The 13555-nt window shown below is 53.5% G+C and overlaps 1 protein-coding gene across 9 annotated transcripts in view; it reads left to right on the top strand.

The window, feature by feature from the left end:
- The window catches only part of OTOF (otoferlin), a 106823-nt gene extending 93806 nt beyond the window's left edge, over positions 1-13017 (top strand). For 6 of the 9 annotated variants that reach the window (XM_069850594.1, XM_069850593.1, XM_069850592.1 and 3 more), the window contains 13 exons: positions 122-273; positions 1412-1546; positions 2168-2305; positions 3710-3837; positions 4487-4657; positions 5543-5703; positions 6686-6828; positions 7704-7792; positions 9150-9248; positions 10964-11205; positions 11534-11712; positions 11881-11981; positions 12499-13017. In XM_069850594.1, coding sequence (XP_069706695.1) covers positions 122-273; positions 1412-1546; positions 2168-2305; positions 3710-3837; positions 4487-4657; positions 5543-5703; positions 6686-6828; positions 7704-7792; positions 9150-9248; positions 10964-11205; positions 11534-11712; positions 11881-11981; positions 12499-12679 — 1919 coding nt within the window. In that variant the 3' untranslated portion in view covers positions 12680-13017. The remainder of the gene's footprint in view (positions 1-121; positions 274-1411; positions 1547-2167; positions 2306-3709; positions 3838-4486; positions 4658-5542; positions 5704-6685; positions 6829-7703; positions 7793-9149; positions 9249-10963; positions 11206-11533; positions 11713-11880; positions 11982-12498) is intronic. The other 3 variants (XM_069850598.1, XM_069850599.1, XM_069850591.1) reach the window with 1 other exon arrangement.
- The last annotated feature ends 538 nt before the right edge of the window (positions 13018-13555 follow it).

Below are 13555 nucleotides of genomic sequence, written 5' to 3'. Positions count from 1 at the left end.
GTCAGCTTTCATGCTTCTCCTGTTTGAAGGACTTTGATCAAGTCCCCCCTCCCTGTTGCCTCCACTCCTCCTCATCCTCATTTCCATCTCCTCCCTCCCTACTGCTCCCCTTTGGACTCAGAAAACAAACTTGACTCTTCCATGAAAGGATCCAAGGGTCTGGTGAGAAACAAGGAGAAGTCCAAGATACCCAAAGATGATAAGAAAAAGAAGCAACAGCCTGCCCCAGAGCTTCCCGAGAAGAAGAACAAGCAGAAGATTGAAGAACTGAAGGTGTGTGTGTGTGTTTGCAGGGGAGGAGGACACCCTGCCTGCCAGAGTTCCTGCAGGGCTGGAACTCTGGCAGCGTGGCAATCCCAGCCATCTGGAGCTCAGAGCAGGATGGATCAGCCCTGCATGAGACACCTTGCCTACCTGAGGTGTATCTAACCACAGGGGAGGTGTCCCTTGGGACTGCCAGCTTTTTTCCGTAGTTTGAAGGAGTCTAAGGAAAGAAACTTTACAGAAAAGGGATTGTCCTGGAATAGGATCATCCTTGGGTAGCTTTGGTGTGTCCTGGCTGGAAGAGAGAAATTTCCGGCCTGGCTGTGGTTGACCCAACCAAGATGCAGGGCAAAGATGGGCTCTGGTACAATGGACTGGCCTGTGGTGTTTGTTAGGAATGATGTAGTCTGTCTGTAGTGAGCACAGGAAGGACATGGATCTGTTGGAGTGAGTCCAGAGGAGGCCACTGAGATGATCGATGGGCAGGAGCACCTCCCGTACAAGGACAGGCTGAGAGAGTTGGGGTTGTTCAGCCTGGAGAAGAGAAGGCTGCAGTGAGAACTTAGGACAGCCTCCAGTACTGAAATGGGCTTCAGGAAAGCTGGGGAGGGGCTCTTGATCAGGGAGGGCAGGGATAGGATGAGGGGAATGGTTTTAAGCTGAAAGAGGGCAGATTGAGACAAGATCTTGGGAAGAAACCTTTTCCTGTCAGGGTGAGGAGACCCTGGCCCAGGGAACAACCTGATCCAGTGGGAGGTGGCCCTGCCCATGGTGTCCCTGCTATGGTAGGGGGTTGGAACTGGATGGGCTTTGAGGTCCCTTCCTACTCAAACCATTCCATGATTGTATGATTCTGGGGTATGGGAGCGGTTTGAACCTGGGTCGTGCACAGAAGGAGGACAGCCACCTCTCCTGTTCAGCTGAGTTCCTCTCTTGTACATTATCAGTTCAGGGAGGTGCTTGTGGCATCAAGGTCCAACCCAATGACACTGGAGAACCTTTCTTTTCCTATAGACCTGGGCATTGGGAGCTGAGGTGTCCGTGTCCCCTCTGAGTTGACTCAGGTAGTCACCATGTCTTTTCCTCACTTTTTTAATGTTTTTTTTTTAATCCCTGATTCCTCTCCTTTAACTTTCTGTCATCTCAGGTCTTCAACAAAGAGCTGGAAACAGAGTTTGATAACTTTGAGGACTGGCTGCACACCTTCAACCTGCTCCGTGGGAAGATTGGGGACAATGATGACAATGCAACAGAAGAAGAACGCATAGTGGGGAGGTTCAAAGTGAGTTTGGTTGTTGGGTTGGGTCAGGGCAGGGGCAGCTTGGGGAGCCCTTGCCAACAGGTTTTTCTGCTGAGGCTGGTTTATCAGGAAGGAGTTGTATGCAATCAGAACCAATGTGCATTGATCCAGCTGCAGCGCCTTGCAGGGAGGGAAAGCCTCCAAGGAGAGCCCCAGAAATTAGATGGCTTCAAAGAGCTCATCTGTAGAAGCGGTGATCTGCAGGAAAATAGACCCTTGATGGCCCTTACAAGGGAAAAGCACCTCCTTTTTCTTCCCTGCTGTGGAAGTAAGTCATGTCCTGGGTTATCTCTGTGAACCATTTTTCACCAATATCAATCATCACCTGGACTCATGGCCATGTTGCAGCATTGCCAGTCCCCAGGTGATGTAGGAGCACATCTGTCACCTGTACGATTCTTGAACAAGAACTGTTCTGAGGGTTCAGATGAAGCCTGTTGATGCAGTGGAGGCTTTTTCCAGATCTGGCCTGTCTGGTAGAGCACATGGCTACAAACAAGGATATTGAGTGGGACCTCAGGGAGGGTGGTTTGGGATGGCTCTGCTTACCCTGAGCCCTGGGGCAGCAGGACTTTCATCAAGCTGTGCTCTCCCTCACACCAGGGCTCCATATGTGTCTACAAAGTGCCGCTCCCTGATGATATCGCCAAGGAGGCAGGATACGAGCCCAGCTTTGGCATGTTCCAGGGGATCCCCACCAACGACCCCATCAATGTGCTGGTCCGTGTCTATATTGTGCGGGTGAGTATAACTGTGGTGTGGTAGGGTGTGATCCTGCGCTTCATGGCGCACCCCCAAAGCTGGTCCCAAAGCTGTAGGGATGTTGATTTGCAGTGCTCAGGGCATCAGGGCCAAGGACGCAGCATGAAGACTGAAGCAACTCATTGACGGGGACCTGAATAGTGTCTCCATAGCTGTGTGCTTCGTGGAAAGGCAGCAAGCTAGATCCAAGCTCCTGCCAGATCCCTGATGTAGGAGGGACGAGTGTGTCCGTCCTAGTGCTCAGCTCAAGTCAATAATGTGGATCAGCCCAGACTGCAAGGTGCTGGTTCCTTATGGAGTCATGATATCTCAGTGGTGCTTCCCTGCAGAGCAGAACAGGAGCTGGCTGGGGCTAGTAGACCTGGTTGAAGGGCATAACACCTTCTTGAACATGCACTGAGTGATTATTGATCTGATCTAGGTAATACACGTTTCTTTGTATAGAGTGTACTCTGGAAATATCCTGATCTGGTGGAAGATGTCCCTGCTCACTGCATGAGGGTTGGACTAGGTGGTCTGTAAAGGTCTCTTCCAAGCCAAACCATTCTATGATTCTAATACAGTGAGTGTACAGAAAAATCGGGGAAGGGAGAGGCCTTCCTGACAACTTGGTCAAGTTGTTGCTCTGGGTCTTCCTTAAGAGGGGCCTGTTTCTTCGCACTGATGAGGGAGATCATAGAATCATAGAATGGTTTGGGCTGGAAGGGTTCTCAAAGCCCATCCAGTTCCATCCTCCTGCCGTGGGCAGAGACACCTCCCACTGGATCAGATTGAAGATTGAGATGCCAAAGGAGGCTGTAGTTATGTTTCTCTGAGGGAACACAGCCAACCCCAACCTCTCTCCAAATCAGGACAGGCGTTGAGACAAGGCAGGACTTATCCCTAGTTTAAAGCAAGCCGCTCTATTTAGGAGGATCAAAAAGCTTAGCCACATATTGGTGGCCAGGCAGGGCCATATGGTCTCAGGGATGGAGGATAGGATAAGAGGGTGAAGAGACCTTATTGCTCTCTACAAGTACCTGAAAGGAGACTGGAATGCGGCTGGTGCTGGTCTCTTCAACCAAGGAACAAGTGATAGGATGAGAGGAAATGGCCTCAAGTTGTGCCAGAGGAGGTTTAGATTGGATATTGGGAACAATTTCTTTACCAAAAGAACGGTGAAGCCCTCCTGACAGGGGCTGCTCAGGCTACTGGTGGAGTCCGTATCCCTGGAGGGATTAAAAGAACCTGTAAACGTGCCATTTCAGGACATGGTTTGGTTGCATGGTGGTGTTGGACTGACAGTTGGAGTGGATGAGCTTAGACAACTTTTCCAGCCTCAGTGATTCTGATTCTACCCCTGAATTCTTCACTACCATGGATGGCACTGCTGTATCTCTATAGGCCACGGACCTTCACCCTGCTGACATCAATGGGAAAGCTGACCCTTACATTGCCATCAAGCTAGGGAAGACAGACATCAAAGATAAGGAGAACTACATCTCCAAGCAGCTGAACCCTGTCTTTGGAAAGTGAGTAGCCCCAGCCTTGTTACCTGTCTGTGCCTGGAAGTTGTGAGCTAAGCCTGAGCACAGCTTTCCAGCCCTCAGACCTGCACCCTAGCCATCCCATGGCTGCTGCTTGGGCTCAAAATATGGGACTCATCACACAGAACTTTCCTTGCAGGCAGCGTAGGCATCATCATTTCAGCCATCTGTCCTTTGCCAAGCAGTATAGTCAATATAGTGTTCAAAGGACTTCCATATCTGCTCAAGATGAAGTACCTGCTTTGGAAAACATTAGGAATCCAGTGAGAGTATGGCCTGGGTCTTCAATGGTGCACAAACTTCATTCCAGATCCATTGAGAAATTCGGGTCAAGCAGTCACCCTGTGCCACCTCCTGTCTAGGGCTACTGGATCTGAAATGCCCGTGCAGAGATTTACTGACACCCCTGCCTTGAATGTCCTGCAGCGTCCATGGCAGAGTGTTGGAACTGAATGATCTTTAAAGTCTCTTCCAACCCAAACCATCCCATGATTCTGTGATTCTATGGTAGATGCAAATTAAATGCTGTTCACAGACTGGAGAAGACCCCACTTCATCCATGTGTCTGCCTTGAGCAGCAGCCAAACCCTTCAACAGCTTTTCTCTTTCTTCTCACCTGCTTTTCCTCTCCTAGATCCTTTGACATCGAGGCCACCTTCCCCATGGAGTCCATGCTGACAGTGGCAGTGTATGACTGGGATTTGGTGGGGACCGACGACCTCATAGGAGAGACCAAGATTGACCTGGAGAACCGCTATTACAGCAAGCACCGAGCTACTTGTGGGGTGTCGCAGACTTACTCCATGTATGAGCAAAGCTTTCCCTGCCCAGCCTTCCTCCTGGACCCGCGCCTGTCTTATCTTCCACACCAAGCCTAGATCTCCTGCAGGATTCCCCCTCATTTATTGTCTGCTAGTGGAGGACTTTGTGCTGTTCCCTCACTTTTAGGAGAGGTTTTGTACCCAGCACAGCAGCAGAGTGGGCTGAAAGGAGCTCAGGAGGAAGGGACCGAGAGGCATTGGTGGAACTTCATTCCAGTACAGAAAGGGGCTCCAGGAAAGTTGGGGAGGGGCTCTTGATCAGGAAGTGCAGGGTACAGGACGAGGGGGAATGGTTTTCAGCTGCAAGAGGGGAGATTGAGATGAGATCTTGGGAAGAAATGTTCCCCTGTGAGGGTGGGGAGGCCCTGGCCCAGATTGCCCAGAGAAGGGGTGGCTGCCCCATCCCTGGAGGTGTTCAAGGCCAGGTTGGATGGGGCTTTGAGCAACCTGATCCAGTGGGAGGTGTTCCTGCCCATGGCAGGGGGGTTGGAACTAGATGGGCTTTGAGGTCCCTTCCCACTCAAACCATTCCATAGTTCTATGACTGGATGGAGGGATGTGGCCAGAGCTGAAGTAGCAGCAAGGCCAAAGAAACAATGCGGAGCGTCAGGAGTCAAGTGGACTGTACTGGAAATTTGGGGTCTGAGTCAACACAGAGCAAAGTGGCTGGGGTGGAAGGGTGTTGGCACAGTGTAGGGAGAGGGCACAGACAGTCCTCATCCTCTCTTACATTTCACATTTGCTGCCTCAGCTCCTTTCCCCGAGTCCTTCATGACAGTAGCATTTGATTTGCTGGCAGAGGGGAATGAAACCATCTTTTTCCTCCTAATCTTACTACTATGTCACTGACCTTGCCGTCCTGTTCACAGACATGGTTATAACACCTGGCGTGACCCCATGAAGCCCTCCCAAATCCTGTCCAAGCTGTGCAAAGAGGGCAAGGTGGATGGGCCGCACTTTGGGCCAGGAGGAAGAGTGAAAGTTGCCAACAGGGTCTTCACTGGCCCCACAGAGATTGAGGATGAAAATGGTACCTGCCGATGGGATGGAGGTTGTGGGAGGGCAGCAGGGATCTGGGGTGGCCCCTCACCATCCAGGATTGTAGGGAGATGCAGTGGCCTCATTACCCTAAAGCAGCACTGCAGTCACTCTTCATCCATCACCTTAAATGGACCTTTGAGTCTGTGACCAGTTAGACAGTGTCTTTCAGACCATCCAGGCCAGTGGGTTGCTCTCAGAATTGATTGTGGGCATCCATGGTATGGAGTGCAGGGGTAGGATGAGGGGAATTGTTTTCAGCCGAAAGAGGGGAGATGGAGATGAGATCCTGGAAAGAAATGTTTTCCTGTGAGGGTGGGGAGGCCCTGGCCCAGGTTGCCCAGAGACGTGGTGGCTGCCCCATCCCTGGAGGTGTTTGAGGCCAGGTTGGATGGGGCTTGGAGCAACTTGATCCAGTGGGAGGTGTCCCTGCCCATGGCAGGGATTTGAACTGCATGAGCTTTGAAGTCCTTTCCAACCCAAACCATTCCATGATTCTATGATTCTATGGCATAGCATCACCTAAACTGCCTTTGGAAACTTCCTCCTGGAAGTGTATGCCCAAGGAGCAGTCAAGACAACCCATCCTGCCCTTTCCAGGATTTAGGAAGCCATTCTCCATGTAACTGCATCCCTGGACAATGGTGATGTTCCAAAGCACTCATATGTGCTCAAGAAAGATGAAGGTGGGCCAGGGAGGGTGCAGAGGAGGAGAACATGGGCAATGGATACGGAGCTTGTTCAGCTTGAGAGAATGCAGACTGGCAGGAGATCTGGACCTTCTGTAAGTGACTGGGGTTAGAAAGAGGAGAAAGAGAGGAGTTTGGAAGTGTTGGCTGAAGGACAAAGTGTACGCAAGGAAATGGAGAGGAGTAGCTAGTGGGAAATTCTCCCTTGGAGGAGGGGTAGAAGAATGAAGTTGTTTGCTGTCCCAGCCCAATTCTCCAAGCTCAGCCCTCCCTTTCCCCTCACAGGTCAGAAGAAGCAGACGGATGAACACCTGGCCCTGGCCGTGCTGCGCCACTGGGAGGACATCCCTCGGGCAGGCTGCAAGCTGGTCCCTGAGCATGTGGAGACGCGCCCACTGCTGAACCCCGACAAGCCAGGCATCGAGCAGGTCCTCAAAAGTCCCAGAGAAGAGGTGGAGGCAGCCCATGCTGCAGGACCTGCAGAGCCTCCAAGCAGGGAGTGGAGATGTCAGCAGGGCAGAGCAGCCGTAACCCACCTTGTTGTGGAGGCAACCCGCAAAGAGCGGCGCTTGGGCATCAACAGCCCTAGCAGTTGCCTGTTGAACCTAGCAGACTAAATCTTCAGTGCCTCTCCTGCTCCATCCTGCATCCGTTTCATACCCCCAAGTCCCTTGGTCCCCTAACTTCCCCGGTCCCCTAACTCCCCCCATGCCGGTGCATGGAGGCTGAGGGGAGACCTCATTGCTCTCCACAACTACCTAAAAGGAGGTTGTGGAGAGGAGGGTGCTGGGCTCTTCTCCCAAGTGACAGGGGACAGGACAAGAGGGAATGGCCTCAAGCTCCACCAAGGGAGGTTTAGGCTGAACATTAAGAAAAAATTTTTCACAGAAAGAGTCATTGGGCACTGTTGGAGGCTGCCCAGGGAGGTGGTTGAGTCACCTTCCCTGGAGGTGTTTAAGGGACGGGTGGATGAGGTGCTGAGGGACATGGTTTAGTGGTTGATGGGAATGGTTGGACTCGATGATCCGGTGGGTCTCTTCCAACCTGGTGATTCTATGATTCTATCTTGGCATCGCACCGTGCTCTGAGATGCTGCTGCAGAGGGTGGAAAAGGACTCCTGACATGGGGGAACCCTGCCCTGCTCCACATCTGGCAGGGTTCAGTGCTGCAGACCCTGCCCCACATCTAGCGTGGCCAGACCGATGTTGAAGGGCAAGAGCAGCTGGGGGGAAGAAACTGCTGGGTGGGCAAGGCACAAGGAAGGTTACATAGGGAGCTGACTGCATGTCTTCAACCTTGCAGGGTCGTCTGGAGATGTGGGTGGACATGTTCCCCATGGACATGCCAGCGCCTGGCCCTGCCATTGATATTTCTCCCAGGAAACCCAAGAAGTAAGGAGCCAACCAGCCCCAGGGAAAAGAACCTGGATATGTTAGGGCGAGTCCAGAAGAGGTCACAAAAATGATTTGAGGGCTAGAGCACCTCTCATGAGAGAGAGTTGGAGTTGTCCAGCCCGGAGAAGAGAAGGCTCCAGGGTGACTTTAGAGCAGCCTTTCAGTGTGGAAAGGGGCTCCAGGAAAGCTCAGGAGGGGCTTTGGATCAGGGAGGGCAGGGATGGGATGAGGGGGAATGATTTGAAGCTGAAAGAGGGGAGGTTGAGATGAGATCTTGGGAAGAAATGTTTTGCTGTGAGGGTGGGGAGGCCCTGGCCCAGGTTTCCCAGAGAAGTGGTGACTGCCCCATCCCTGGAGGTGTTCAAGGCTTTGAGCATCCTGATCCAGTGGGAGGTGTCCCTGCCCATGGTAGGAGGCTGGAATTGGATGGGCTTTGAGGTCCCTTCCTACCCAAACCCTTCCATGAAAGCTATTGAAAACTCAAGCCGAGGAATGGAACCCGGCTTCTCCCCTCTCCTGCTGCTGCTCCAGAGGCCTAGGCTCCTCAACCATGCTGGCATTTCCACAGATCCCAAGACTGGAATCCTTAAGAGATGTATTCCCTTTTTAGAGCTTCTCCTGAAGGGTGGTATCTTGCCTGTTCCATTCCCTGCAGCTCCTGATGTCTCTCATGTGTCTAAACTAGGAAATTTAAGTTGTTCCCAGCACAGAGCAGGGGAAAACCAGGGCACTCAGTCCTGTCCTTCTCCAAGGCAGGGGCAGGGTTAGCCCAGGGCAAAGCATCCCCAGGCAGTTTAGAGGTTCCCTGTGGGGTTCTGTTCCTGCCCCAAAACGTGGTGCTTAGCAGAGATCACATGCCGAGAAGGGAGACAGCAAGCACTGGGAAAGTCTGCTGCTGAGGAGACAAGATCCAGTGTGGGCGATAGGTGTGGACATTTTGGAGGTGATGGCTGGAGCCCAAGGTGGGAAAGGCTATTGGGACACAGCTGGTCAATCCAAGCAGGACAGAGCAGGCAACAGGCAGTGTGATAGGGTTCTTCCCTTCCCACTGTTCCCTCTTCCAACCCATTTAGAGAGAAAACAGACATTTCTTCCCGTGACATCCCTCCTAGCCCTGCCTTACCCTGCTAGACTGTGCCCTTGGACCTCTTTTCCTACTTCCAATGCTGGGATGCAGGGATGGCACTGGGGATCTTGGTGGGATCTTGGATCATGATGCCTCAGATGAGATTCCTGTGAGCGGTTCCCTGCCATCGCAGTGCCTGGTCCTGATTCCTGGCAGCGTCACCCCAATCCCACCTTCCCTTTTTCCTCCCGCTGTGCCTCACCTCCTTGTCTCCCTTCCTCCTGCCAGATATGAGCTTAGAGTGATAGTGTGGAACACAGACGAGGTCATCCTGGAGGACGATGACTACTTCACTGGCGAGAAATCCAGTGACATTTTTGTCAGGGGGTAGGTAGAGCGCGGTGTGAAGTGCCACCTCCTCTGCTTCTTGCTGGGGTCTCCGGGGTGGGTTTGGAGCAGGGCAGAGAGTACGACATTGAGTCCGATAGCGCCAACGCTGCCTTTGTCTTCTGTGCTGTGTTTTTTGCCTCTCCATCTCTCTCTTTTGGCTGCACAACCTGCTCTGTGTGCCTGGCCTGACCACCCAGCTTTGAGCTGCGGGTTATTGTCTGGAACACCGATGAGGTGGTTTTGGAAGATGATGCTTTCCTGGTGGGAGAGAAGATGTCTGACATCTATGTCAGGGGGTAATGGCTGAAGCCTTGCTGCTTGGTCCCGTCTGCCCCTCTTCCCTTTTTGACCTTGTCCTGGTGCCCTTGCTTGGTGTTTCAGCCCTGCAACCTCAGATTCCAGCATCTGGAGCCAAGTTATGGTTAGTTCCCATCTCCACCTCACTCTCACCCAGCAGTAGGGGAAAAACCCTTCCAGAATTCACCCCTGCAGAGATGAGAGGACCCACAGCCCCATTCTTTACAGGACCTCAAACCAATGCAACCACATTTCAGACTGGTGGCTGATGATGCAGTGACTTCCCACCAGGCTGTTAAACTGCTCGGTGCTTCCTCTGTGGCCTCACCAGCTCAGGCCAGGTCTCCTCTGCTTCCACCTTGTGTTTCTCTCAGAAAACTGAGTCTCTTTTGGCATCTCAAGTCCTGCCAGCCTAGGGAGTTTTCTGCAGTGGCTCTGAATCTGAGATGCTCCAGCATCTGCATGGTGGAGGATCACTTCACCCTTGTGTTTTATGGAGCAAAGCAGGACATCGGCACACTCAGAGTGGACAGCCCTGCACTGAGCATGGAGTTGTGTCCCTGCTGTATGCAAACACAAAAATCTGAGAGCACCCTGGGGAACAGAGTTGTCCTGGCCCATCAGACAAAGGGGCTGGGGGGCACTCAGTCTTTAAAACAAGGTTGTGTTCCCTTGGGGCCTGGACTCGCTGGTATGGTCCATCCTCCCTGTCCCTTTTGCTCGGGGAATCCTTCTCACGGGAGCTAGAAAACTGAGGGTATGAGTGCAAGTAATGGTGAGGTGGGCATGGCCACCCTATCTCCCAGGGTGGCAGGGCTGGTTCCCCTGTCTCCAGTGATGTGATGCCCATCTCAGCCAGGCATTTTAGTTCCTTTCATTGGAGATTGGAGCAGAGCCTGCAGCTGGGCACGAACAGCTCTGGTGGGCTTGGATAGATGTGCCTTGACACTGGGAGCTTCTGGCGACCAGCACAGACCCAGATGGAGACCTGCTGTTAGGGGAAGCCAAACTATCTCGTGGTAGAGTGAGAAGGTCTCTACAGAGACCACAGGTCTCTAGAATCTACAGGTCTCTCCCCTGGGCCTGTCTGCTTCACCAGTGTGGGATGGGGACATCCTTCCAGCATGCTCCGCGCCAGACTCCCTAGCGATGCTCCTTGTTCTGATCCACCTCTTCAACATCTCCCTGTCCAGAGAAAGATGGCTTACAACCCACTTGCATTTCTTGCTCTCCAACCCTTCTGTTTGCTCATGCCACCCCTTGGAGATGCTGCTGCTGTGATTTGAGGAACCCCAGCCTGTTGCTCATACCTTTTAAGTCCTCCAGTCTGTCCTGGAGACATCCTGGCCGCATGCACAGGATGGTCCTGTGCCTTCCCTCTCTCCTGTAACGTGCCACCCCTCTGGGACCTGCAGGTGGCTGAAGGGTCAGCAGGAGGACAAGCAGGACACAGATGTCCACTACCACTCACTCACTGGTGAAGGCAACTTCAACTGGCGCTACATCTTCCCCTTTGACTACCTGATGGCAGAGGAGAAGATCGTCATCTCCAAGAAGGAGTCCATGTTCTCCTGGGACGAGACAGAGTACAAGATCCCAGCTCGCCTCACCCTGCAGGTCTGGGATGCTGATCACTTCTCGGCTGACGATTTCCTCGGTGAGTAGGGGGCAGCCCGGAGGGAGCACGTGGCTGGAGAAGTAGGGAGCAGGGTGGGATGAGATGAAGCCTATACAGGAACAGAACCTAGAAGAGCAGTCTTGCTCCTCAAGTCCACAACATCCTACAAACCTTTTCAGATGCTGCTGGTAAGAGCAGGTAGGATGAGAGCCCTTGTCTGCTCCTGAGGCAAAGATGGGAGATTTTTATTTCCCAGAGGTAGTTCAAACTTGCCTTCCAAGACAGGACATGCTGGCCCAGCCCACCTCCAGCCAAGGACTCAGCATTTTTGGGATGCCAACATCTGTGCTCCCTTTTCTCCTGCCAGGGGCCATCGAGCTGGACCTGAACCGCTTCCCCCGGGGAGCCAAGACATCGAAACAGTGCAGCCTGGAGATGGTGACGAACGAGGCAGATCTGCCCATGATCTCCATCTTCAAGCAGAAGCGGGTGAAGGGCTGGTGGCCATTCGTGGCCAGAGATGAGAACGATGAGCTGGAGATCACCGTAAGGAAGGGGAAAAGGGAGGGGTTTAGCATCCTGTGGGCTGCTCTTTGCAGGCACCCTCCACCCCTGACACTTGCCTCGGTCCCCTCTGGTCCCCTCTGTCACCATGTCTTGAGGGGCTGAGGTGGGAAGCATTGCTTAGGTCTCAGCAACTCTCTCTCTCTGCAGGGGAAAGTTGAGGCTGAACTGCACCTTCTGACAGCAGAGGAGGCAGAGAAATCCCCTGCCGGGCTGGCTCGCAATGAGCCTGATCCGCTGGAGAAGCCCAAGTAAGTTGGAAACCTCACTCCTCAGTAGGCACTTGGGCTTCTGGGAGGAGCTGGAGGGGAGACACTGCGGAAGGAGCCAGACATGGGGATGTGAGGAGGGATTGCACTGGAGGATGCAGGAACAACGCTTAAGGGCAGAGCCATCACTACTGGTTTACCCCATTGCCTGCTATTCACTGCCCTGCTGCTTTTTTTACTCTTCTTCCTCTCTTCTTGACCCCATGCCCTTTCCTTGGCCTCCCACCACCTCCTCCTTTCCTCTGGTCTTCACCACCAGATTCCAGCTTCAACTGGAATCCCCACACTCTCTCATGGACCTGCATTACTCCGTCTGGCACAGGGCATTCTGGCTCCTCTTGACCACCCTTCTGATCCTCCTGTTTCACACTGTGCAGCCCCTCCCAGGGCTGAAAATCCTGCCCCTCTCTTTTCCCACCATGGCTATTGTTGCCCTGCCAGCTGCGAGTCCCTTCTCCATGGAGTTGGCATTAACCGTGGGTATTTGCTTCCCCTGCAGCCGCCCGGACACATCCTTCATCTGGTTCCTGAACCCGCTCAAGTCCATCAAATACCTCATCTGCACACGCTACAAGTGGCTCATCATCAAAATCGTGCTGGCCCTGCTGCTCCTCTTCATGGTCGCCCTGTTCCTCTACAGCATGCCAGGCTACATGGTCAAGAAGCTGCTGGGAGCATGAAGTGTAGGAGCCTCCTGCTCGTCCCCAGCCCCACGTTGCAGCCTTCCCCAGCCCCGTGCCCTTCTCCTGCCCGCAGCCTCTCAGCAGCTTCAGGGAACATCTCCTCCCTGCTGCTGGGCTTGCTCTTTTGCACTTCTCCTCTGTGGGTCCCATTCGTGGCTTTAATCCCAGAGAAATGGGGCTGGAGGAGGGCATTGATCCCAAAGCTGTGCATCCTTCACCAGGGCTGGTGGAGGTGCCCAGCTGGCTCCTGCGGGGCAACCAGGTTTGGGGGTCTCAGAGCCCTTTGCCGACTGGGACTGTGGCTGGTGCCCTCCTGGGGAGCTCAGCCGCCCACCCAGGGGAAGGAGAGGGAGAGCCGGGGCTGCATCGCTGGAGCTGTGGGAGCATTCCTGAAAGGCTCATGGGAGGGATATTCAGAAAGAAGGATGAAGCAGGGACCTGGGAAACCTGGGGAGGGCACAGAGTGGCCCCAACACCTCTCCCTGCTCCCAGCACTGTCCCTGCTCCACTCACGGCTCTGAAAGTCACTGTCCTCGGTGAAGGAGACCTTCCCACCATGGGGACACCAGGCATCAAGCCCAACAGCCTCCCTGGTCTTGCAGAGAGCCCCGGGATTGTGCAAGGGGCAGCCCCTGCCCTGCCCATAGCTCTGCCAGAGGCAGCCAAGCATCCAGCAGCTCAAACAGCTTCCCAAGTTTACCATTTGGGAGGTGGTGGTGGGACATCCCCAGGGGCTCACAGGGAGCTGGGGTCTCTGACATAGTGTTAGCTCCCAGTTTAATTCATTTGGGTTGATAGGCATTGCGGCTGGAGTCTTTCTTGCTGTGTATATAAGGGGAGGGCTCTTTCCTTAGCTCCCTGCAACGTTCAGCT

Source organism: Phaenicophaeus curvirostris, chromosome 2 (assembly GCF_032191515.1).
Source record: "Phaenicophaeus curvirostris isolate KB17595 chromosome 2, BPBGC_Pcur_1.0, whole genome shotgun sequence".
Classification (NCBI taxonomy): domain Eukaryota; kingdom Metazoa; phylum Chordata; class Aves; order Cuculiformes; family Cuculidae; genus Phaenicophaeus; species Phaenicophaeus curvirostris.
The sequence above is the reverse complement of the archived record's forward strand: the minus strand, read 5'-3'. Positions and strand labels throughout refer to the sequence as shown.